The following is a 24,598-nucleotide window of genomic DNA, read 5'->3' on the forward strand; positions in this document are numbered from 1 at the left end:
CTAGGAGCAGGGATACTAGGAGCAGGGATATTATTATTATTATTATTATACGGTGGAGGGTGGGGCGTGACCGTTTGAAAATGTGATCATAAAGACCTCTAAATGCAATGATTATAAAGCAAACATTTACCTGATGTAACTTTGGACACTCCCTCACCCCTTCTCGGCGTCGTGCACCCCTTAACCCCCTTCTCCCCTCTTACACCCCTCACCCCCTTCTCCCCTCTTACACCCCTCACCCCCTTCTCACCCTCTTATATCCCCCTCGCCCTCGAACTCGATAATCTTGTTCATATACGATACTTTTCTTTCTACATCTTCTACAATACGTATAAGCAATAATACAACCGTCATCTTGTATGCAATTCAGAAAAGGCTATAAGAAAGCCTTGTCGTTAAACACTGGCAAGCAATAATTGATTCATTTATTAACGTAATGTTAAGTTTGACTTGACAAGACTCTTCGACCGAGGAGCCGAGGATTATGGTTCATTTCGTCTTATATGTTTACCAGAGGAACAATTAAAAATCAGTAATGGCACAAAATGAATTAAACTCGGGCTATGATTTTTTTTATGAGGTACTAGTAATCTTGAAGCGAGCGACTTACACAATGATCAGTTGTTCCTTTTAATTGTCTTTTACGGTGTTTAGACAGGGGCGTATCCAGGATTTTCTAACCCGGGGGGCGCCGGAGAATTACTATCTAAGCGGAGCGCCACCATCGGTTGGCGCGCAGCGTACAAGAAAATTTCTGGTTTTGATACCCCCCAGATCACCGGAAATGGCACTTCTCGGGCTTGAAAATGACCAACCAGATGTACACTTTTTGTGTGAGAACCAAGTATTTCCCAATAGTTTTTTTTCCACCCATTACCTGAAGATTGTCACCAGTCACAAATCATGTTCGATATCATCGCATGTCCTGTGGATCATTGCTTTTGTATATGTAATTCTACGTCGCGGCCCACAATACCCGTCAGCCCCAATTTTCAAGGTTTTTAAGCCCATTATTTGTTCAGATTTTGAAACTTCACATTTCTCGTGAATAAACTCACTTCAAAACATACCAATAATGTTGCACAAAATTTCATCTATGGACAACCAATATAGAAAAACCTCCTTCAACCCTAACAGACCGGTCAAAATTGCACGAGTAGAGGGAAGAATGATGAAGAATGTTGGTCAGGAAATTTTCGAAAATTCAGACACAGTTAATTTATAGGTGTACAAATATTAAAACCTCTTATAACGGCTATTATAAAACTTCGTTGAAGGAAATGAAAAATAGCGAAACCGAACGTAGCGTACATAGGCGTAGGAGGCGGAGGGGGGGGGCTGCAGCCCCTTATTCGCCATTACTAATGTAAAAGAGAGTTTTGATGATATAATTGGACCTTCATGCTTTTTCTCCATCTACATAAGACATTTCGTTGTTTACATTAGCATCCCCCGGTATACTGCGCAACTTTCACGGACCGTACGGTCACGATGGCATGCGATGTAATAACCGATGCTTGCTTATACGATATTGACCTTAACATATTGAACGCGCTCGGAGCGCGGGAAATTTTTGGTTATTTTTTTTCGGGCAAGTCGTTACAGCCCCCAAATCAAATTTGGCTCCTACGCCCATGACTCTACACACATAGACAGTTTTGAGGCTGTTCATCCTGGAACGCCATTTTCATGCTCACTGATATGATGTGATATCTGCTGTTTGCTTTACAAATTCGAACAGGCGCGTAGAGAGGAATTTGCCAAGGGAGGGGCGAAGCCTGTAGGCAAACTATCTAAGCGTAGCGCCACCATAGGTTGGCGCGAAGCGTACAAGCAAATTATGGCCGAAAATGCCTCCCAGATCGCTGGAAATGACACTTCCCAGGCCTTGTAAGTTGCATCTAAGCAATTTTTTTTTGGGAAAATTCTAGCGATATCATAAAAAAAAATATATGCTCAAGGGGGAGGGGCGGTCTCCCCTTCCCGAAATGCGTCATGCTCCCCGACGACACGGTCGAGTTCGAGACCAGCCACAGCTGGTTTCATAGCACAATTCTACAATAATGTTTAAGGCGTATATATCAAAAAAACGCGTTATGATAGACCAAATATAGTATATATAGATACATTAGTGAGAGAGGAAAAATGGAAACGTCAAAAATGGAGTTGTCGGTGTAAGGGGTAGGGTGAGGCGCACGCCCCTTCCGAAATCCATGATCCGTCACTGGCTACCCTGTGTATATAATAGGGATCAGCGCTGTAATGATGTCACCGTTCCACTTTCTCTTCCCGGTGTCTTGGCGTTTTTTCTTTTACTCCCTCCTTTTCTTCTTTTCTCTCTTTCTTCTTTTTCTTTTCCCTTTCTTCCTCTCCTCCTCCTCTTTTTCCCCTCTTTTTCCCCTTTTTTCTTCTCCTTTTGGTTCCTTGCTTTTTGCAAAGCAAGGAACCTATGCGTTCAACTTCGGGTGTGTGTGTGTGTGTGTGTATGTGACGCTTGGCTTGTGTACACGATATCTCAATAAGGAAATGATGTATCATGACCAAACTTGTTGGGTGGATAGCCCATAGTAAGAGGAAGATCTCTATTTTTTTTGGTGCCCGCAAAGGTCACCAAAGGTCAGTTAGATGCCAAAAACCAATATATTAAAAATAGCAATAACTCCCATTGACAGGGTCCGACATGGTTGATATTTTGGGAGTAGTTGTGAATGGGGTAAGGGATCGTTTCCAAACATAACGGTAATGTGATCCAAGGTCAACAAAGGTCAGTTAATGATAAAAAACTAGTATTTTTGCGATAACTTGAGAACGAAATGTCCGTTAGGGTTGGGAGTTGCTTCAATGTCATCCAATTGTCGACCCGCATCTGGGTGACCCTTGACCTCAATTTGACCTCTGGTGACCTTTACATGTTTTTGAGGATTTTTACAGTTTTGATGCTATTTTCAGATGTCAAAGGTACCTTCTGATCATAAATGTCAATAGGTTGACCCTGTGTGACCTTTATGTGCGAATTTATATGGGGTCAAAGTTTTTCGGTCGGAGTTAGGATGGTTGTACAGACTTGTCGTTTTGTTTTTTGGAATCAGGAGATTAAACTACATCTGAAACCAAGGTCAAAAGGTCAAAGGTCACGTTAGAAAAAATGTGCTTATGTTGGGAGGAAACGAGCAAAAAAGAAAATGTTAGGTTTTGATGCTAGATTTGGATATCAAAGGTACCTTCCGATCAAAAATGTCAATTGGTTGACACCCGTGTGACCTTCGTGTGCGAAGTTATACGAGGTCAAAGTTAATTTTCAGACATTTAATGCAACAACTCCCAGTTCTAAGATGTGACATGGTTGATATTTTTTAACAAGTTGCAAATGGTATAGGGGAATACTTTCAAACTTAACGGTCATGTGATCCGAGGTCACCAAAGGTCAATTAATGTTAAAAAACTAGTATTTTGGGGGTAGAAAATGGGCAAAGAAAAAAATGCTTGAATTTGTATAGTTTTATGCTCTATTTAGGTCTCATCAATCAAAACTGTCAATAAGTTGACCCAAGGTGACCTTTGTATGTTAAGTTATATGAGGTCAAAGTTAATTTTCAGACATTTAGTGTAATAACTCCCAGTGCCAAGGTGTTTACACAGTTGATATTTTGAGACAAGTTGCAAATGGTATAGGGGAATATTTTCAAACTTAACGGTCATGTGATCCGAGGTCACCAAAGGTCAATTAATGATAAAAAACTAATATTTTTGCGATAACTTGAGAGAGAACAAATTGTCCGTTAGGGTTGGGAGTTGTTTCAATGTAATCCAATTGTCGACCCGCATCTCGGTGACCCTTGACCTCAATTTGACCTCTGGTGACCTTTTCGTGTTTTGTGGATTTTTACAGTTTCGATGCTATTTTCAGATGTTAAAGGTACTTTCTGATCATAAATGTCAATGAGTTGACCCTCGTGTGACCTTCGTGTGCGAAGTTATATGAGGTCAAAGTTAATTTTCAGACATTTAATGCAATAACTCCCAGTTCCAAGGTGTGACAAGGTTGATATTTTTGGAGTAGTTGCAAATGGTATAGGGGAATATTTTCAAACTTAACGGTCATGTGATCCGAGGTCACCAAAGGTCAATTAATGATAAAAAACTAGTATTTTGCGATAACTTGAGAACAAATTGTCAGTTAGGGTTGGGAGTTGCTTCAATGTAATCCAATTGTTGACCCGCATCTGGGTGACCCTTGACCTCAATTTGACCTCTGGTGACCTTTTCGTGGTTTGTGGATTTTTACAGTTTTGATGCTATTTTCAGATGTTTAAGGTACCTTCTGATCATAAATGTCAATGGGTTGACTCCCGTGTGACCTTCGTGTGCGAAGTTATATGAGGTCAAAGTTAATTTTCAGACATTTAATGCAATAACTCCCAGTTCCAAGGTGTGACAAGGTTGATATTTTTGGAGTAGTTGCAAATGGTATAGGGGAATATTTTCAAACTTAACGGTCATGTGATCCGAGGTCACCAAAGGTCAATTAATGATAAAAAACTAGTATTTTGCGATAACTTGAGAACAAATTGTCAGTTAGGGTTGGGAGTTGCTTCAATGTAATCCAATTGTTGACCCGCATCTGGGTGACCCTTGACCTCAATTTGACCTCTGGTGACCTTTTCGTGGTTTGTGGATTTTTACAGTTTTGATGCTATTTTCAGATGTTTAAGGTACCTTCTGATCATAAATGTCAATGGGTTGACTCCCGTGTGACCTTCGTGTGCGAAGTTATATGAGGTCAAAGTTAATTTTCAGACATTTAATGCAATAACTCCCAGTTCCAAGGTGTGACAAGGTTGATATTTTTGGAGTAGTTGCAAATGGTATAGGGGAATATTTTCAAACTTAACGGTCATGTGATACAAGGTCACCAAAGGTCAGCTAATGTTAAAATTTGAGTAGTATTTTGGGGGGAGAAAATGGGTAAAGAAAAAATGTTTGAATTTTTACAGTCATGCTCTTTATTTAGATCTCACCGATCAAAAATGTCAATTGGTTGACCTCCGGGTGACCTTTGTGTGTGAAGTTATGTATACAAGTTCAAAGTTAATTTTTAGACATTTAATGCAATTAAATCTCAATGCCAAGGTGTAACATGGTTGATATTTTGGGACAAGTTGTGAATGGGGTAGTGGAACATTTTGAAACTTAAAGGTCATGTCATCTGAGGTCACCAATGTTATCATATCTGTTGACACGCTTGTAGGTCTATTATATTTCTTACATTTTCGACGCCATATTTAGATCTCAAAAGTGCCTTTTGATCAAAAATCCGATCACATTTTGTGATCATAAAAGTGTTGGCTATAGTGTTGGTTACTTTATGGGAACATGTACAGTAGGACCACAATTACTTGGACTATTTGAGCCCAATCTTGCTTGATAATATTATGTGTATTGTCATATACCCCAAGCAAGGAACCACAGTGCCCTTGGGCTCTTGTTTCTCTTCTTTCTTTCTAACCCGGGGGGCGCGCCCCAACGCCCCCCCCCCCTGGATACGCACCTGTTAGAGATAATCGATTTCAAACTCATGTGTGCGGTCTTTGTACTCTCAGTAAGAGTATCTATTGAGACATAAACGTTCATATATATTGGCCATTCAAGTGATTCAACAGGCAATATATAAACTCAACATAATACGCGGTATAAACGGGGAGGTTTTCTGCTGTCTCTTTAGATTGTTACAATTTTTTGATTATTATTATTATCACCACAAGCATCGTAAATATACTTTGATGTAAATATATCTATTCTTAGAATTTTCTTATAAAGTTTCCATATTGATATTTTTTATCGTCATATGGCTTTATCACTGCTTTGCATATATGCCTATTATTAATAAAAATGAGCAAGGTTCAGTATGGCCTATATACGGTATACAAAGCAAATTTTGAAGGAAAATGTAGAGAGATCTTTTAGAAAACAAATCATCTTTTTTGATGATTAATTTTGAAAGTGTCTAAATGGTTTGTATCGTATGACTAATTATTTCAGTTTTGAATATAATATTTCCGCGTAGACGTGTGTATTCCAGAAAGAAAAAGAAAGAAGTAGGTATTAAATATTATTAAAAGTTATCGCGTCCTCATATATACTTGTAACGAACATAATTTATTATGTGCAAATGAAGATTAATTTTCAATATTGTATCCCGTCACTGAACATTTATGTTAATTATATTGCTTTCAATGTTACCTACATAAAAAGAACAGCGTATCAAATTTTATGAGATGCAGGTAAACATTTACAGATTTACAGATATAAATCGAACGTAACGTATACATGCGCATGTAGGGAATGGTTACCCCCTCCCCCCCCCCCCCTCCGTGCACGGACTCCCATGGGGTTAATGCGAGACCTGGATATGAGTATAAAAATTAATTAGCAAACAGCATACTGCCCTTTCTTCACCTTTTCCTCAGCTTATTCTATCCGAAACAACATATATATATATATAAATATATATATATATATATATATATATATATATATATATATATATATATATATATATATATATATATATATATATATATATATGATAATTTAATAATATATAGGCCTATATATATAATGAACAGTATATATTTAAGCTCCGACTGAGAACGTGGATTTTATGAGAACGTGGATTTTATGAGAACGTGGATTTTATTTTCGGACTGAGAACGTGTCGGACTGAAAACTCGTTTTTTCGGACTGAAAACGTGTATTTTATTTTCGGACTGAAAACGTGTCGGACTGAAAACTCGTTTTTTCGGACTGAAAACGTGTCGGACTGAAGACTCGTTTTTCGGACTGAGAACGTGGATTTTATTTTCGGACTGAAAACTTGTTTTTTCGGACTAAAAATGTGTATTTTATTTTCGGACTGAAAACGTGTCGGACTGACAACGTGTACCCGTGAAGCCACCCACCCCACCCTCCCCCCCCCCCCTCCTATTCATAGGTATATATTTCAGTTAAGTTTGGGGTTACCTATTTTCAGTAGTTTTCTTTGCAATTATTTTATTTAAGCATGAATACGAAAACGTGAGTACAAATACAAACCTTGAATACGAGTAAAAATCCTGAGTGGGAGTACAAACCCTGAGTTTTTGAGAACAAAGCCATGGGTATGAGTACAAATCCCTGACTATGAGTACCAACCCCTGAGTACGAGTACGAATCCCCTGAATACGAGTAAAAACCCCTGAGTACTTGTGCAAACCCCTGAGTACTAGTAAAAATCCCCTGAGTACGACTACAAATCCCTTGAGTGTGAGTACAAACCCTTGAGTGTGAGAAAAAAAAACTGAATATGAGCACAAATCCACTGAGTATGAGCACAAATCCTCCTGAGTATGAGTACAAACACCCTGAGTATAAGTACAAATCCCCTGAGTACGAGTACAAACCCCTGAGTATGAGTACAAACCCCTGAGTACGAGTACAAACCCCTGAGTATGAGTACAAACCCCTGAGTACTATTACAAATCCCCTGAGTACGAGTACAAATCCCCTGAGTATAAGTACAATTCCCCTGAGTACGAGTACAAAACCCTCAGTATGAGAACAAAGCCCTGAGTATGAGCACAAATCCCCATGCCCTGGGTAAGAGTACAAATCCCCTGAGTACGAGTGCAAACCCCTGAGTACGAGTACAAACCCCTGGGTACGAGTACAAACCCCTGAGTATGAGTACAAACCCCTGAGTACGAGTACAAACCCCTGGGTACGAGTACAAACCCCTGAGTACTATTACAAATCCCCTGAGTACGAGTACAAATCCCCTGAGTATAAGTACAAATCCCCTGAGTACGAGTACAAATCCCCTGAGTATAAGTACAAATCCCCTGAGTACGAGTACAAACCCCTGATTATGAGTACAAACCCCTGAGTACGAGTACAAACCCTTGAGTATGAGTACAAACCCCTGAGTACTATTACAAATCCCCTGAGTACGAGTACAAATCCCCTGAGTATAAGTACAAATCCCCTGAGTACGAGTACAATCCCCTGAGTATGAGTACAAACCCCTGAGTACTATTACAAATCCCCTGAGTACGAGTACAAATCCCCTGAGTATAAGTACAAATCCCCTGAGTATGAGTACAAACCCCTGAGTATGAGTACAAACCCCTGAGTACGAGTACAAATCCCCTGAGTATAAGTACAAAACCCCTGAGTACGAGTGCAAACCCCTGAGTACGAGTACAAACCCCTGGGTACGAGTACAAATCATGAGTATGAGTACAAACCCTTGAGTATGAGTACAGAAAAATCCACTCGAGTACGAGTATACTGACTTGAGTACTATAAAGTCGGACATTCACAGAGGGAGTGAAAGAGGTTTAAAGAATAGTGAATAATGTTTAACAAGTACGATGGAAAAGAGAAAGACAAAAATCGGCCTTCTTATACAGATGCCTAAAAATAGTGACATTGATGGTGATTTCAGAAATCGCTTTATTGCAAGAATTCGACGTCATATATCATACAAACAAATCGCCTTATATTTATAACATCATTTTGTTTTCTTTAAATCCAATCTCAGCCATTTTTTTTTCTTTTGTTATAAAATCAGTGGTATGATCATAATGTACAAATTAAATCTACACGGGGTGCTGTGTACCTGAACAAGACAAATACCGGTATACCGGTTAACCGGAGCCTACCGGTTAGCCACCTAAGATAGAGCTCGGGTATATACGAACACCGAACAACTAGATCCACTCTCAACCCCAGTCCCGTTATACATCGAGACTTAAACCGTATATGATCATAACGATGTCACGTCAAGTGAGGTTTTCTGAACAGGAACAGACACTACACATGCATGTTCTTAGCCTAAATTGAGTAGATGTGATGCGAAAGCAGTAAAGTAGTAAACTGTTAATGTCACACCCGAGCGAGTCCCAATGCGTTGTTATCCTGAATCAGATTAGGCTGAAAAAAGTTTTCAAAAGATTTCGGTGTAACCCCTGAGAAACGGACTATTCAGTTTAATGGACCATTAAAGTTTGACCCTGCAGTATGACTTTGCGTATAGAAGCTCGCGCACCATGTTATGTTCCTTGTGCGATAATCTAAGATAGCGCGTCAACGATAAGCTATGCCTATAGGTATGTGTAGATATTGTAAGGATTACAAGACCGAGATTTCTCAGAAGACATAAAACCTTGCAAACCAGCCAAAGGGAGTTACACATCTTTCACTCTTCGAAACTTCTCCCTCAGCGTCTTTCAGACAATATCTATACCATTCTTTTTTTCTTAATGATCTGTTTTTCTTGTAAATTATCGGAAAGTGACATTGTAATGTAGTTTCAATTTAACTCAGCAAAGTGAAACAAAATGACTCTAGGAAAGGACATTAAGTCGTTTTATAGAAAGAAAAGGGGAACACATGAAGATGGATCGAATACTGAGATTATCTTGCCTGCATCTCCAGAGAGTCAGAAATCATCTTCATCGAAATCGGTAAGACCTCCATTATCCGACTTTACGTTTACCTGCGTTTGTTTAAAGACGTTAATATACGAGAGTAATGTAGTACTGATATTTATAGCAAGCTGGTTTCCTCTTCTCCTACCTCTACTCTTCATCTTTCTCTTCATCATACCTCTTCTCTTCATCTTTACTCTACTTAAATATTCAGTATATTTGTCTGCTTTCAAATTTAATAAATTTTTCTCAGTTTCCGCTGTATATTTACTTCAGTTTTTTTCTCGTAATCTTTAAAATGTAATTCATTATATACCCGTTGGTTGTATAATTGACCTGAAAAGTTAACGACAACAACTCCGACCCGATTCGTGTATGCAAAGTAAGCTATAGACTTTCACATCTGTTATGAAAGAAGTAGAATATTTTGACTCAATGTGCAATCTTAATTGAAAGTTAAGTGAACAAGATTGCTTCTGCATCATGCACCCGAGCAAATAACAATATATAACAATATACAAAGGGCTAGTCGGGCCTCGAGAACTCTTCGCTGGCAAAATCAGCTTTGTATTTTACAGTTTTTCAAGCCAGGTAATACTAAGCTATAAGAAAGACACAGCTAGTATTTTTGATTACAGCTACAGTAGCTACAATCATACCCTAACAGTACAGAGGCGGAACTATGATTTCTTGGGAGAGGAGACCAGATAAACAATTATCATTATATACAGCGATATGCTCTCGCGCGAAGGATGCTGAAATGTCCCACTCTGGGGTGGGGGTGGGGGTGGATGAATTAAGGTCGAGAGAAGGGTCCCGGGCCCTCGGTCTCAACCTCAATCCCTGAATCCGCACCTGATGTAGCTTATAGGTCTGGTTGTGTGTTCGGTTGATGTACAGAAAGGGTTTGAGGCTTGCGATGAAGTTGGAAGCGTTATACCTCGGATTCCGATGCATCCGACGAGCTAGGTGTCACTCGCTACTTAGTAGTTAGGATGGAGGATAGGTAATCTCATATGCAAATATGAGTGTTTCGGTTGGAATGTTGTATCTACCCCCCCCCCCCCCCTCTCTCTCTCTCTCTCTCTCTCTCTCTGCCATAGTTAAACCGATCAAGGCAATACTTCTTCGGTTTTGAAGAAAAAAAACTCATCTGGTCTTTAAACAGGGTCGCGTGTTTGATCTTTCGACGAGCAATGGTAATTGTTTCCATTGTTGAATACTAGTTACTCATTAACACCATTACCTTCCTAACTAGTTCGTCCAGACTCTCTTTTTTCTTAAAAGAAACGTGTGAAGCAAAACACTTTGGCTTAAATTTAATGACCATCGTTAAGATATAAGATCACGGATTAAGCGCCTGGGTTAATGAAGCAATTGCTGTCATTGTTTGGGAAACCCTCAGTGAAATATGTAGCAAACTCTTCAACGTTTTTGGAGTTATCTAACGTTTAGTTAATCTGCCAAAATGGTAAGTTGCTTGCATTTTATCAGTCCTTGTGTGTGTTGTGTTGTGTGCGTGTAGGTGTGCGTGTTTGTGAGCTTGTTATGTTTTCGGCCTGAAAGCTTGAACAAAGAAAGTCCAATTCCTCAAATGTCACTTGAAAAGAATGTCATTTGAAAAGAATCACCATGTCCTTGGAAGAATTATAATGTTAACAGCTATTGTTAGGGTTAAGGTATAGGATTTGAACAATGGGGGAAAACAATGGTGTCCTGGGTCTGAATGTAAAACACATATGTGTGTGTATATTTGATTGAAGAATAGGTCCGATTTCGTTGTATTTAAATTGTTTTTACTTTTGTAAGAAGTCTGAGATGCAATAAATATTAAAACTTTGATATATTTGGTATAGAACGGTATCAAAATGAAAACAAACTGTTGTTTTGAAAATCCTACAGAGTGGTCACGTGGCAATATCAAATAGTCATTCCTGGTATATGCCGCAGCCCTCGAAACCCCTGTTTTGGTGTAAAATAGAGGGGGGATTTTAAACATGTTAAAATTTTAAGACCAAAAAATAATTGGAAATGTTAATAAAACGTGGAAGCCAATACAGTTGTAACTCAAAGCGACCCGCTATTCATGTGTTAACGTGGAGTATTTGATACTGTTACAGCCACATAATATGTGGGCCGGCAAATGTGGGAGGGTGGACGAGTGGCATTATGGACTAGCCTAGAGTCTGGAATCACGATATTCGTTTCAGGTATCAACTGTCGACTTTGATTTACATCATTCATATATATCATCATATTCAAGTTATGTTTTAGTTCGTTTATATGTAAAGCCATGCATGGATTTCCCTAATGTTATGATGTTAATAAGAAGGACATGCTGTTAACTTATTTAGTGAAATCTTTGAACAGTGTTGTAGTACGGATGCCACCTTAAATGATGGCATGAAGGACAAATATGTTTAAGTTAGGCTATCCAGCCACGTAGCACTTAACATTATTGACATATCGCTTAGAAGATGTACAAAGTGTTAAATATCAACGTCGTATAATTGATAAGTAGTTTGCACAGTTTCGGCGTTCCATGATTCTAGAGTTCCCTTTGAACAAGATAACTTTGCCGCTTTGACGTTGACTACGTTACGACGAAATTCTATTTCATGTTTCTAATGATGCAAAGGTCCCCAAAGAGCCTTACCAAATACAATTAACCCGTTTCTCAATGAAAAGAAACAGAAAAGAATTCCTCTTCTTAGCGATTGCTCCGTCCTTCGACATTTTGGCTTCTCAATGTGCAGTGGATACCGGCTGTACGGTATACCATTCGTACGTTTACATGTACCCTAACAATACCTTTTTGAACGCAAAGTAGAAAAAGCGAGAAAGCAACAAAACAGCGACATTTGTGGAATAGTTAGATTCGTTTCAGTTGGTTCCTTAAGAATTTCTCAGTATAATGAGTGAACGGATGAGCTTTAATCTCGTAAATCCAAATGTGTTTACGATATCACAGCTATACTTCATTTCAAAACAGGAAAGTAAAATGATGAACCTTTGTCTGGTTTGATTTATTCCATTATTCATTTCCATCCCTCCTGCAGTTCGCATTATATCCATATTAAATTAGAAGATTTCTTGCTTTAAATTTCATTTTGTCAGTTTGACTATAGTTAAGTTTCACACATTTTAATCAAATCAATCAATTAATTAACTTTACAAATCGAAATACAATAGTCAAACATTGTTTGACAGTCTGAGCATTCTTAGTTTCAATTTTTGTTTTTGTATGAATCTGTTTGATGACATATTGTATAGTCGAATGGATTTACTAAAATTGCTGGACGTTCATTGGATGGTAATATTTAGTAGGCGTGTTTTCATTTGCTTCATTTCAGCAATCTTAGTTAACCGTGACATATTACGTGACAAAAGAAAAGGTGTTAAAGGTCATACCCGCAAACAGCTGCTCAGAAATTTTAAATATTGAAATATAGATATGAACATTGATAACCCTCCGATAAATGGTTCAATGATTCAAAACCCTTCTCAGATCATTTTTGGGGTAAACCCAGTTCGCCGGAACCCGTGTCTGACTCCTATTTTTCACTCTTCCTTAAGTATATATAACGATAATGAGAATACATTATTGACTATCATGCAGATTTTTATGGGCCCTTTCGTATCTTTCCGTGCCCACATTTTTGTCCCGGCACCCCGGGTCTGTGTTCCCCCTGAGCCTCTTTCCACCAGTGCCGTAGCTAGCGGGGCCGAGGCAGGGGCAGGGGACATGGGGAAGAGTGCGCCCACGCCCCCCCCCCCCCCACACACACACACAGAACAGTTTGTGGACGCGATGGGCGACGGTGAAAAATGTAAGGGAGCAAAACGTTTTAACATTTACCTCCTTATTCTACTTAAGTAGAATTTAATTCTACTTAATAAGAATTTAAATCTACTTAAGTAGAATAAGGAGGTAAATGTTAAACGGCTTGTCATACCTGCGCTCCTTCAACACTTGAATCTAACGTTGTTAGTCATCCTACCTGGTAAATCTGCGGGTGTATAGAATAGTTATTTCTGGTGCCTAAGTTACCTTCAAAATTACGTTCTTTTTTTTGTCTGATTTATTTTAAATTATTGGAAAGACTTACCCAAATAACATAGGCTAGTATGTACGTTGCATCTATAACGTCATATGTTAGTTAAGTCCGGTAACTATTTCAGGTGGATTAAATCATTAAATAAATTTCCATTGTCTCCATTTTCCCCCCCAAAAATAATCGGTTATCAGGCGTGGGGACAATGCTTTGCAAGGGTCTATGAGATTCACTTTCCAATATTGAATTATAGTCAATTATAGTAAACAATGTTGAAGTAGTTATAACATTTGCGTAGTTAGCATTGCACGCAGTATTTGTAACCATCATTCTATTTTCCAATATATTGTCAATTGAACATTCTTCAAGGACACAGAATCCCCAGAGAGGGGTTTTGACGCCTATAACACATTTAAAAAAGGATTTGACATGAATAGCACATCCAATAATTGAGTTAGGGAAACTTTTGGAGATGCAAAGTTGTTGACCTTTGCAGAAAATGAATGATCTTGAACCTCACGTCCAATTTTTGCAGTTGCAAAAAAATTCAAGTCATTTTCAACTGTTATAAATATAATAGGCCTACACCATTCGCCGTGCAGCAGGCAGTCAAGTTGTTTCTTCGAGGAAGTTGTTGTAAACTCAGTAAACAAACAGAGATTCAGCATTCCATTTTTATGGTTGAATTATTTTTATTGCTGGATTTTCTTTTGTTTTGTTTTCCTCTTTGAATTAGGTTGTTTTGCTGATTGGCTCTATGCAGTTCATCCTGTTCCAGTGTTGGACATATAGGTGCTTATAGACCTGTTCTAAACTGATATAATATGTAAACTGTTCAAAGGTTCAGTACAAATGGAGATTCAGCAATCATTCTTATATTTATGGTTTACTTATTGTTATTATTGCTGGATTTTGTTTTTTCTTTGTATTAGCTTGTTTTGCTGTTTGGCTTTTATATCTGTTTTGGTTAATTCCGAACAATGTTAAAACTATGCTTGAGGAACTTTGTATAGGCCTAGCTTATATACGTTGTTGTGGTATTTTATCTACTCTACAGACTGTTCATCCTGTTGACGTGTAGGTGCTTAGACCCTGTTGTTCTGTACTGATAACACATGTACAGGGCTTACCTGTTAACACAGTGTAAGACAAGTATGAACATGATAGCTGTGTGTTTGTATACCTGTGTATACAACAATGTCGGTCAGCATCCCCTTTGTCTGCAAGCTGGGAAACGTGCGAAGGATTATCTCTAAAAAAAAGTGTTTGATTCTTGGATAAGCTTCGGTCCCATTGCCACTGCTTTGTGTCTTCACAAACTGCACTGAATGATGTTAGGCATCATGAAGTATCCATATGAAGTATTGGAAAAGTATAATAAAAAATGCGAAATGTATGTTAAAACAAGAATTTACCGTTTAAATTTGAATGTTATTTTACAACATAACGTAAATAGAAGGATCAGTTTGAATATTTGGAGTTAACTTTGTGAAAATTGTGATGTCCACTGTTACAAATGTGTATCGATTAAACGTTTTCGGTGTCACAAAAGTATACAGGTATAAATAAAAGGCAACAAGACACACATCGGAGAACGCAGTACTCCCTTCCCCCATAGGAAATTCACGGCCAAACCAAGCATAATTTAATGACGTCATGATTACGTCACTGTCATGTATAAATATATATAGAGAAATGAAAAAACGGTTTAAGGTTACTAAAATGTTATTTCAAAACGTAACAGTTCTTAATTGTACAAAAGCAAAATCGCTGTTGGCCATGACAGTCGGGACATTTGCGAGTGGCATAATATATTTGCTCAAGCTTTTGCAGATGAAACTAGACACAATTTTTTGGTAAAGAATTGAATATCTCAAAGAATTCAATAAAAGGCACACAGTCCTCCTGCCACACAAAGGTACATTGATATTGCTGATTATATAAATCCAAATACTAACTCAAACCAACCAAACATGCCGCAACAGAACCCTTTCTTAACATCGGAACTGTGACCATATTTGTAGTCCTGATATCGGCTGTAGTGACATTAGCAGACTTTTAAAGTTACCACCTTTTTTAAAGCTATACTGTTGATTGTATTGGTTTTGTAACTTTGTGTTCAGACGATTGGATATCCCTATACATCTAACTAAAGGAGATAAATGATTAAAAGATAAATACAAACATAACTGAGCTGTTTCTAGTTGAAACGTCATTAACTGTTTAATTAATACGATTGCCTCTTGTTGTTTGCGTAATGTCATCGTTTCTCCTATTTTGGTGGACTATAAATTATATAACAGGCTATGTTGTCAGTTAGCTATAGTTACTCTGTTTTCAGGAACCTTAAAAGATAGTATGGTACCTTTTCAGGTACCTAACTATATCTTTCTATGTACCTTACAATATTTTCAGCAACCTTCATATGTGTTCAGGTACCTTACTATCTTTTCAGGTTACTTATTATGTGTTCAGGTACCTCCCTACCTTTTCAGGTACCTCACTATCTTTCTATGTACCTTACAATATTTGTAGCAACCTTAATATGTGTTCAAGTACCTCTCTATCTTTTCAAGTTACTTATTTATGTTTTCAGGTACCTCACTACCTTTTCAAGTACCTCACTATCTTTTCAGGTACCTCACTATCCTCTCAGGTACCTTACTATCTTTCAAGGTACATTACTATCCTTTCAGGTACCTAACTATGTTTTCAGATAGCTAAGTATGTTTCCATGCGTGCACCTTATAATATTGTCAGAAACCTTTACATGTGTTCAGGTACCTTACTATATTTTCAAGTACCTTACTATATGCTTTTAGGCACCGTGTTATGCCTTTCGGTACCTTACTATATGTTTTCAAAGGAAGGCCTATACTTAATCTGTCTTTTAACTGTCCATTGTGATACTATCACCAAGGATGTGTCAAAAGTAAAAGTAAACTACAGATTGAACCTCTAATTAATCACACGTGCTTGACTTGCCTGAATATAGTCTTTACCTTGTTATGCTTCAGTAACGCTAATCTGTATAGCTCCGGTAAATCTATTTATTCTTGGCTAATTGTAAAATATCTTTTACATGTTCCCCATGACTGGGTTCTAGTCTAGCCAGATCTCTATTGTCCCAAGCTACTATTCAGCTTTCATTGTAATACTCTCCTTTGTTATTTCACTGATTCCTACAGGAAAAATAACCCGTCAAATGATCTAGCGTGAAACCTGTTTCCACATCTTTATCATCCTTTTTTCCCTCTTCTCTTCTCTTCCCTTCCCCCCTTATTTTTTTAATTTTTTTTATATTTTTTTTAATTTTTTTATTATTTTTTTTAAGCTCTGCAATATGATTTGGATACACACATGCATTTGATATACAAACTGAAGGCGCGCAGTTACGCATTTTCTTTGACCTTCAAAATCAAATTGTCTACAACAATTTGTACAAGGCCCCATCATTGAACCAGATAGTGGAATTTAACAATTTTCTCTTGAAAATGACTTCAAACTGAAGCGAATTTAATTTATGGGTATTATTTGTAAATGGAATCGTTATAGCCCCTGTAATCCTCACCCTTATTGACAAGAATGTCGACTAAATTAATGTTCAACAAGAATAACAACAAAATTGAAAAACAAAAAATAAATGTGAGAAAGAGAATGGCGGTTTATTATGTAGGATGTGGATGAGTCACTGGACAATACGGGTTGGGGAGGGGGTGGGGGATATGGCTTAAATATCACATGTACTTTATTTTATCCATTTCCTTCAAACCGAACAAATTTAATCCGTTAAACGTTATTACAACGACTTTATGGAGAAAACTGCAAAACAAAATTGCTATTTTGTAAATAAAAACAATATTGTTTGGAAATCTGTCAGATCTTAAACTTGAGTCCATAATAAGGAACAACGAGGATCGTAATGTTTAGCACAAAATATTAGGTATTAGATTATTTGCAAAATGGTTAAAATATCTAACTAAGAGTAGTGCTTTAGGTTATATTACATTGTACGGTGAATGACCAGGTATCGTCACCAAAGCGTACGGTTATTCGACACAGGATATTCGTAACCGGATATTCGTAACTCGTTTATTTATGTATTCAACACAATTAAGGATACTAGCTAGCCCCAAACTCTTTTAGGTATGCTTAACCACAATATCTTTTCATCTTATGGTATTTTATAATTGACGCTCAGTAACGCCTAGAACACGACCCAGCATTTTCTGCTTTGCTCGAGAACAATATTTCAAACCATCTGCTACCCGTTCACAGGTTAATGTGTGATGCCATTATTGGGACACCTCACAAAGTTGTCCAAAGGCGAGGAAAGATAATTACTTAGAACAAAAGAAACAATAACCATCTAAGATTCGTACTCGCTAAAACTCTAATGGGTTTTTCAGCTAAAGATGTCGTTGTGTTTTTTTTTTTTTTTTTTTAATTCTTCGTCTAGTTTCCGATTTTTAATATTATTAGTTATTTTCATTAGCATCTTCACTTGGTAGCCAGTCTTAGATCAACACGAGATTAGAATCATTATATAAAAGGATTATATGCTTTTGTGTACTGTGTGTCTATTGTTCTTACTCTCGGAAAACATCACAGTCGTCTAATTACCAACATTTACGAATATGGATTATTACATAAAAAAACTTATATTTAAACTTTTGATAAACTCGAAAGTTAGGGAAGAATTATCTTTTGTTTAAAAAAAAGGAAGAAATATCGGAATCCAATGATTTGGCAAAAATGAGTTCTTTAAGTTCTATGAGTTCCATCTCGGAGGGTACTGAGCCCGAAGGAGCCGTAGAGGCGGTGACCACAGAGGAAGACATCGATGAAGATGTTGAGGGAAGAGGAATTGTTAAGATAAAAGTAGAGGAGAGTGGTGATGGAGAAGTTGAAGAGGAGGAGGAGGAGGATGAAGTGAGTACAAAGAAAAATGATTAGTTTAGAAATCAGGTTAATTATATTAGCAAACTAATTAGTTTCGAAACGAATATTTTAAAATAGGTTGGTAACAAAATAGATACATTTCTTGTTTGGTTATGAATCAAATTCATTACTTATAGTAAATGAAGTTTGAGTGAATGAAGTAGCTAAGTGAATATTTAGGTTACTTTTATATGCCCAGTGGATGTCTTTAAAAATGTTTGCGATTCACCCTTTTTGTTTTTGGAAGAGTTAGGAGAAAAGGCGGGGATATTATTTGTTTAAATTGGATTGAGTGTCGAGGACGGGTCAGATGGGGTGCGTCAGCGGGTTGGAACACTGCGTATATAGGATACCAGCTTGGAATTGATATTTCAAGGAATATTGCAATGATGGTGTTAATAAAATATAACAATAATATGAAGGATACTATGTGTGCAAAAGAAGTCGATAGATGAATCATATATTCATATCCCTGTTTTAACGTGTGGGGGTATATTTGATCCATTTCAATTTTTAATATTTTTTGAAGGGCTATAGTCGTCGCATTCGTGACCCTTGTTTTTTTTTTTTTTTTTTTTGTAGCTACTTTTGTTTTAGATAACTGACTAAGAAGTATAAAAATCTACTGTAGAATTAAGAAAAGGACGAAAAATTGGAGGTAAAAATGGAAAAATTGTCAGCTGCAATGAACTTAAACGTTACAAAAATCATAAAGTACAGTAGCACACTTTACCGATGTTTATTCACGTAGCAGCATGTGCATAGCTATAGCAACCGTTTCCTATAGTTCAGAACACTGATAAGATCACTTGCTTTACGAAGATTGACATAATTGTATTTCCTTCATCAAACTCTTGTGTCGTTGGGTGTTCTCGCAGATATATCGAAATAGGGAATAGTGGAATCCCGAGATATTGATAGAGCTAACCAAGCCGAATCAATCACGCTCAACAATGCATGACACATACCACGGTCCAGTTAGGTCTACTCTATATAGGTGTGTATATGTTTGTCATACCCGTCTTCACCGGATCATCGTGATTATGACAAAATTTTCTCGTGGTTTTGTTTTTGTTTAACTTTATCAGCGCAAAGTTTGATGTTTTCTGTATCTTATCAACCAATACCCACGTCATGCTTGATAGAGTATGACGGAACTGATATAAACAGTCACCATGACAAATTAAAAATATAGCCTTTCTATCTACTTTTCTTCTTCTTTTTTCTTCTGTTTTTAATGTCCATCTTCTTTTTGCGTTACTTTAACGGATCGACGTATGTCACACTGGGATTTGTGATTCTATTCACTTGTGGTCTTTCGAGTAAATCATTCAGTAAGACAAGTTTTTGAAAGATGCCGTGTATATATATATATATATAAATATATAAATATATATATATATATATATATATATATATATATATATATATATATATATATATATATATATATATATATATATATATATATATATATATATATATATATATATATATATATATATATATATACGTAACACTGAATGTAACACTGAAGGATGGAGCAAAAACAGTAACGATTATTTCAAACTGTAATGTGTCAGTTGACGTCAGTCTTCTTTCCATGAAAATCGTTGAACATTTTAACGAGGAAATTTACAAGTGTTTTACACTTGTCCATTTTTTTTTCTCTTTTTTTTTTACAATTTTTTTTACTATTTTCAATTTTGGAACTATGCGTTTGTAGGTCAACGTAACCTATATATATAGCAACTAGAATCCATTTTATAACTTGATATCCACTCAAAAGCTAATTTCATATCGTTAATCGGTCACCGATAGATGATATAAACGTCTAAAATTGGCTTTCTTCTTTTCGAATTTAGTTACAAAATCTGAGGAGGAAAATGATTGGATATTATTGCATCACAATATTGTTGATTGTAGTATGACAGTGACTGGCATAGAAAATGATAAGTTTTTTCTCTATATAGCTAATAAAGTAACCTAAGTGACTTAAGTGTCATAAGGGACTTAAGTGACTTAGGTGATCGTACAACGAAGTGAATATAGTTACAACACTATGTTGTAGTCAGTTATTGACAAGTCAACCTAATTTCGTTATACATACTGACCAGCAAAGCTAGTCACCGCCCATATTATACCGTATGATAAAGTGATTATTACAAGCACATTGCTGCAGACTAATATACCCATCCATACCTAGATATCCTTTTTCTTCCCAATTTTGTCAATTCACTCTTTATTGCTCAAAGTTCGAGCTTTTGCTTCAACTAAAAGTGCAAATCCATTCTGTTTTCCAAAGGGTAAATTTCACCATGTATTCTGTAGAGAGTGTGTGATTATTCTTTCTTGCTAAGAGCCAAATTGGGTGAGTACATTCTGTATACACACAATTTCAGCCATCCTTCTTAAAACCTTCCTTTTTACGAGACACTCAATTTACCAAACACACGGTTTGATCACTCAAAGTTACCCTAGTGTCCTGTAAGCATATGAACTATGAACACGTGTATGCATGTTCGTATGAAATATCATATGCATATTCCTCCAAGATCCCCAGTAAAGAACTATGTGTAATAGTGAAAATTCACTTTTTATTTCAATAGGTGTAAACTCACTCTCTTTTTCACTCAGTTAAGTACTAACCCTGTATTCCTATTCCAGTCAACGAACCCTGTATTCCAAATTCCAATCAACTCACCCCTGTATTCCAAATTCCAATCAACTCACCCTGTATCCCAAATTCCAATCAACTCACCCTGTATCCCAAATTCCAATCAACGATTTAATTCAACGGTTTACAGGTTCGCCCTTGATTTCAAAGATTGTGAAATCACATCAGTTTATCCCAAATATGAAGTGGATCTATACTCTTTATTCCAAAGAGTATAAATTCACATTATTTATTTTTCTTCCACAAAGTAAAGATTCACTTTGATTACATAATATACGAATTCAACACTTTTTAGACGGTTCACCGACATGTTTTTTATTCCTTTAAAGAATACATTTCACTCTCATCAATGAAGGAATTCATCTGAAAAAGGAACGAACAGTTATGAAATATTTCACATCTTCAGTGTTTAATTGAATGGTTTCCACTCTAGGATTAGATTGGAATTTCTTTCTTTTAATAAGTTACTCTTTTGGAAACACTCAACCTGATAAAATGCATTGTGAACTACAACTCTTAATAATAATAAAGAAACTATTAATACAGTCCGTGTGAATTAATATAATTTAATTCTAGCCATATATAACGGCCCATCAACAACAGAGAGCTATAATTTAACGACCATTAATAGTGATATGGAATAATTGTGGATACCAAACAAACTTAGATGAGAACGTGTTGTATGGGAAGTATTTGAATGTATATTTAGCAAGCGCTTATGTCTTTTCATCAAGTGCGGTCAATTCCATTCATATAAATCCACCTGAAACGAAGCATAAAGATTTACATTTCATTGTGACACAGCGGCTTTGACTAATAATCTCTCGTTACACTGACCTAGGTATATATAGACTATTTAACAGGCAAGAAAACCTCTAAAAGAATCAATATCGAAAGCAGATTCCGTTACAAGGTCATCACTGATGTCAATATATTAAATTTTGTAGTTTTCCTACAAATATATTTCTAAAACCAACTACTTGGTATATTGTAATTGATAACTATAGGTACTGTTCTAATGGGGTTTTTATCCCCGTGCAACGGAAGTATAGCAAAAACAGCAAGGGCGGCGGAACCGGGGGGGCACAGGGGGCACGTGCCCCCCCCCCACTTTTCCTCAGGTTAAAAATGTGCCCTTTTTCTACATAAAAATTTAGGTGTCTCAAGTTAGCAAGAGGCCAGGGAACCAGAATGAACACTTGGGAAGGGCCGTTTCCGGCCATCTGAGGGGTTTGTAAAACCAAAAATTTTCTTGTACGCTCCGTGCCAACCGATGGTGGCGCTCCGCTTAGATAGTCGTGCATACAACTTTGCAAATCCTGACAACGCCCCTGACTTTTAATGAGTTTCTGTGGGTCAAACTCAAAGCTATTTCGAATGGAAAAAATTTGTTAAGATATTAACAAGAAATAAACTCTAATTCGGAAGATTCCTACATTAGCAACTAGCATGATTTCACCTCATTTTGTCTCAAAAGAAAACTTGTTCCTTGTTTCCCAATTTGCACATTGGATATTGCAGTGCTATATGCATATTTTCCTTGAGGGGGGGGGGCGTTGATGGAGTGATGTGTATATGCAAATAAGATAATACAATAAGAGTTATAAAGGGTACTAAATATAAGGCTGCATCATTCCAATCGAATTTCTGCAAAGTGCCCTTTGATGTCGGTGCCCCCCAGATTAAAAGTGCTTCCGCCGCCCTTGCAAAACAGTTTGAACATGCAGGTCATGTTTTTATATATTTATTTTGGTTTTTCAAGATACTACTTTCCGTTTAAGTTGCATGTTGTCAAATGTTGGAAGAGCTCCTTAGTGAGCCTGTCAAACGACATAATTCTTGGCTCCTTCCCAACACCCAGTTGGGACAATTTTTTCTATACTGTAGTGTTACGTCCCGCTTCAGAGCACTCGTAATGTCAGTACGAGCAGTATGAATATCATGTTTCTATCAGATCAAGGTGAACTGTTTGTACTGTCAATACAAGTGCTTTGAAGCATGATACTGGAGTACAGTTTAGAGAGGTATTATCATTAGGAAATTGTTCCAACTATAGCTGCTTCCCAAATCTATGTTTATGAATATTCATAGAAGAAAGGGGGGAAACACATGGATGAATTCAAACATCATTTGATATTTAAGACTGTAAAAGATGTGTTTTTTTCTGTTGCCTGCTGAGTAGATTTATAGTCATAAATCAATCAGTTATTTTTATTTTATGTATTTTTTAATGGCTTATGGATTACAACGTTCACTTCGGGTGGCTACCAATTCTACATCCTAACTCAAGTTTGGAATCTTTTCAATTTAGAAAGTCATTTCAGATGGGAAATGCGTAGATTGCTCTTGGATGCAAAACCCACCTAAACTATGACCCAGCCGGGTATCGAACCCGGAACCTCCCGATTGCTAAGCCTCATTGCTTCAAAATGCCACGTCTTTTATCCACTCGCCCACAGCACCATTTAATGACGGTTTGTGCTAGAATAGTTAATCCAGCCACGTTGATTGATAGATCTTTGCAAGGTCAATTGCTCTAACAATTTGAGCTATTCTGAATCATTTTATTAATAGGATAAAATATGTCAAACTTAATTCCATGCCTATATACTGTTATCCTTTGAAACAACTTAACGTTAATCCTTTAACTGTATAGACGCGAAGTAGGAAGATTATCTTCACAAGTAAGATTTGATCAATAGCCAAATCTTAGATAAATTTTGCTCTCAATTTTACCCGATTTTTTTGGTTCGGGGGGGGGGGGGTTGGATTTGTGCATTTTGCGCAGATTTGAAAAAATATCTCTAGTATTACTCAAATTCACATTTCATTGTACGGTGAGAAACTACAACAACCTGTTATATATATTTCTTGATTAAAATGGTTATTCATTTGTTAGTAACCCATGGTTTCATTTCGTTGCCCCGACACACTTTCCTATAAGAATTAATGACATGCAAGTGCTGGTTGAAGTTTTTGTATTTTTGTTTTTAATTTGTTTTTAATTATTATTTCAACTGGGAGTTGTCTAGTCCAGGCAATAAACTGCATTTTTATTCCTTGCACTGAATTGTACTTTGAAAATGTACCAGGAGTAGCAAAGAGTGCTCCTTTAAGACCGGTATGAGGTTTCCTTTACAGTGTATTCTCGCTGTTAGGGTGTAGCCTTCGCCCGGAAGCATCGAGGCAATTCACTTACAACGCAATATGCGGCCCTCTGCACAATGCAAGAATCACAATGTGTAGGCTACATACGCTCATAGCCTAACATTATATAATCTTAGATCTGTTTCGCATGGGGTATGTATCTACAAATAGACCTAGCTTTTGACTACAACTATTTAAATTGGAATATAAATTGGAATACCGTTCTTAATTAAAGAGTGACAGGCTACTCATGGAGTGAAGGCGAGGTCAGGTTCTAAGAAGAAGTTCCAATAGTAGTAGATGGAAACGTA

At 36.9% G+C, this 24,598-nt stretch overlaps 1 protein-coding gene and 1 long non-coding RNA gene across 7 annotated transcripts in view; one reads left to right on the forward strand and one right to left on the reverse strand.

Annotated features, from left to right (window-relative positions):
* Positions 1 to 24,598, forward strand: part of LOC139963801 (short transient receptor potential channel 5-like) — a 189,437-nt gene that overhangs the window by 104,689 nt on the left and 60,150 nt on the right. Inside the window, exon 1 of one of the 6 annotated variants that reach the window (XM_071964973.1) lies at positions 18,085 to 18,454. The exons of the other annotated variants lie outside the window; for them this stretch is intronic. Coding sequence (XP_071821074.1) covers positions 18,278 to 18,454 — 177 coding nt within the window. The 5' untranslated portion in view covers positions 18,085 to 18,277. Of the gene's footprint in view, positions 1 to 18,084; positions 18,455 to 24,598 lie in introns of those variants that run through there. 6 annotated transcript variants of the gene reach the window in all.
* Positions 1 to 24,598, reverse strand: part of LOC139963808 (uncharacterized) — a 201,389-nt gene that overhangs the window by 57,869 nt on the left and 118,922 nt on the right. The gene's annotated exons all lie outside the window — the stretch shown is intronic.

The sequence above is a fragment of the Apostichopus japonicus genome, chromosome 22 (assembly GCF_037975245.1).
Source record: "Apostichopus japonicus isolate 1M-3 chromosome 22, ASM3797524v1, whole genome shotgun sequence".
Taxonomy (NCBI): Eukaryota; Metazoa; Echinodermata; class Holothuroidea; order Aspidochirotida; family Stichopodidae; genus Apostichopus; species Apostichopus japonicus.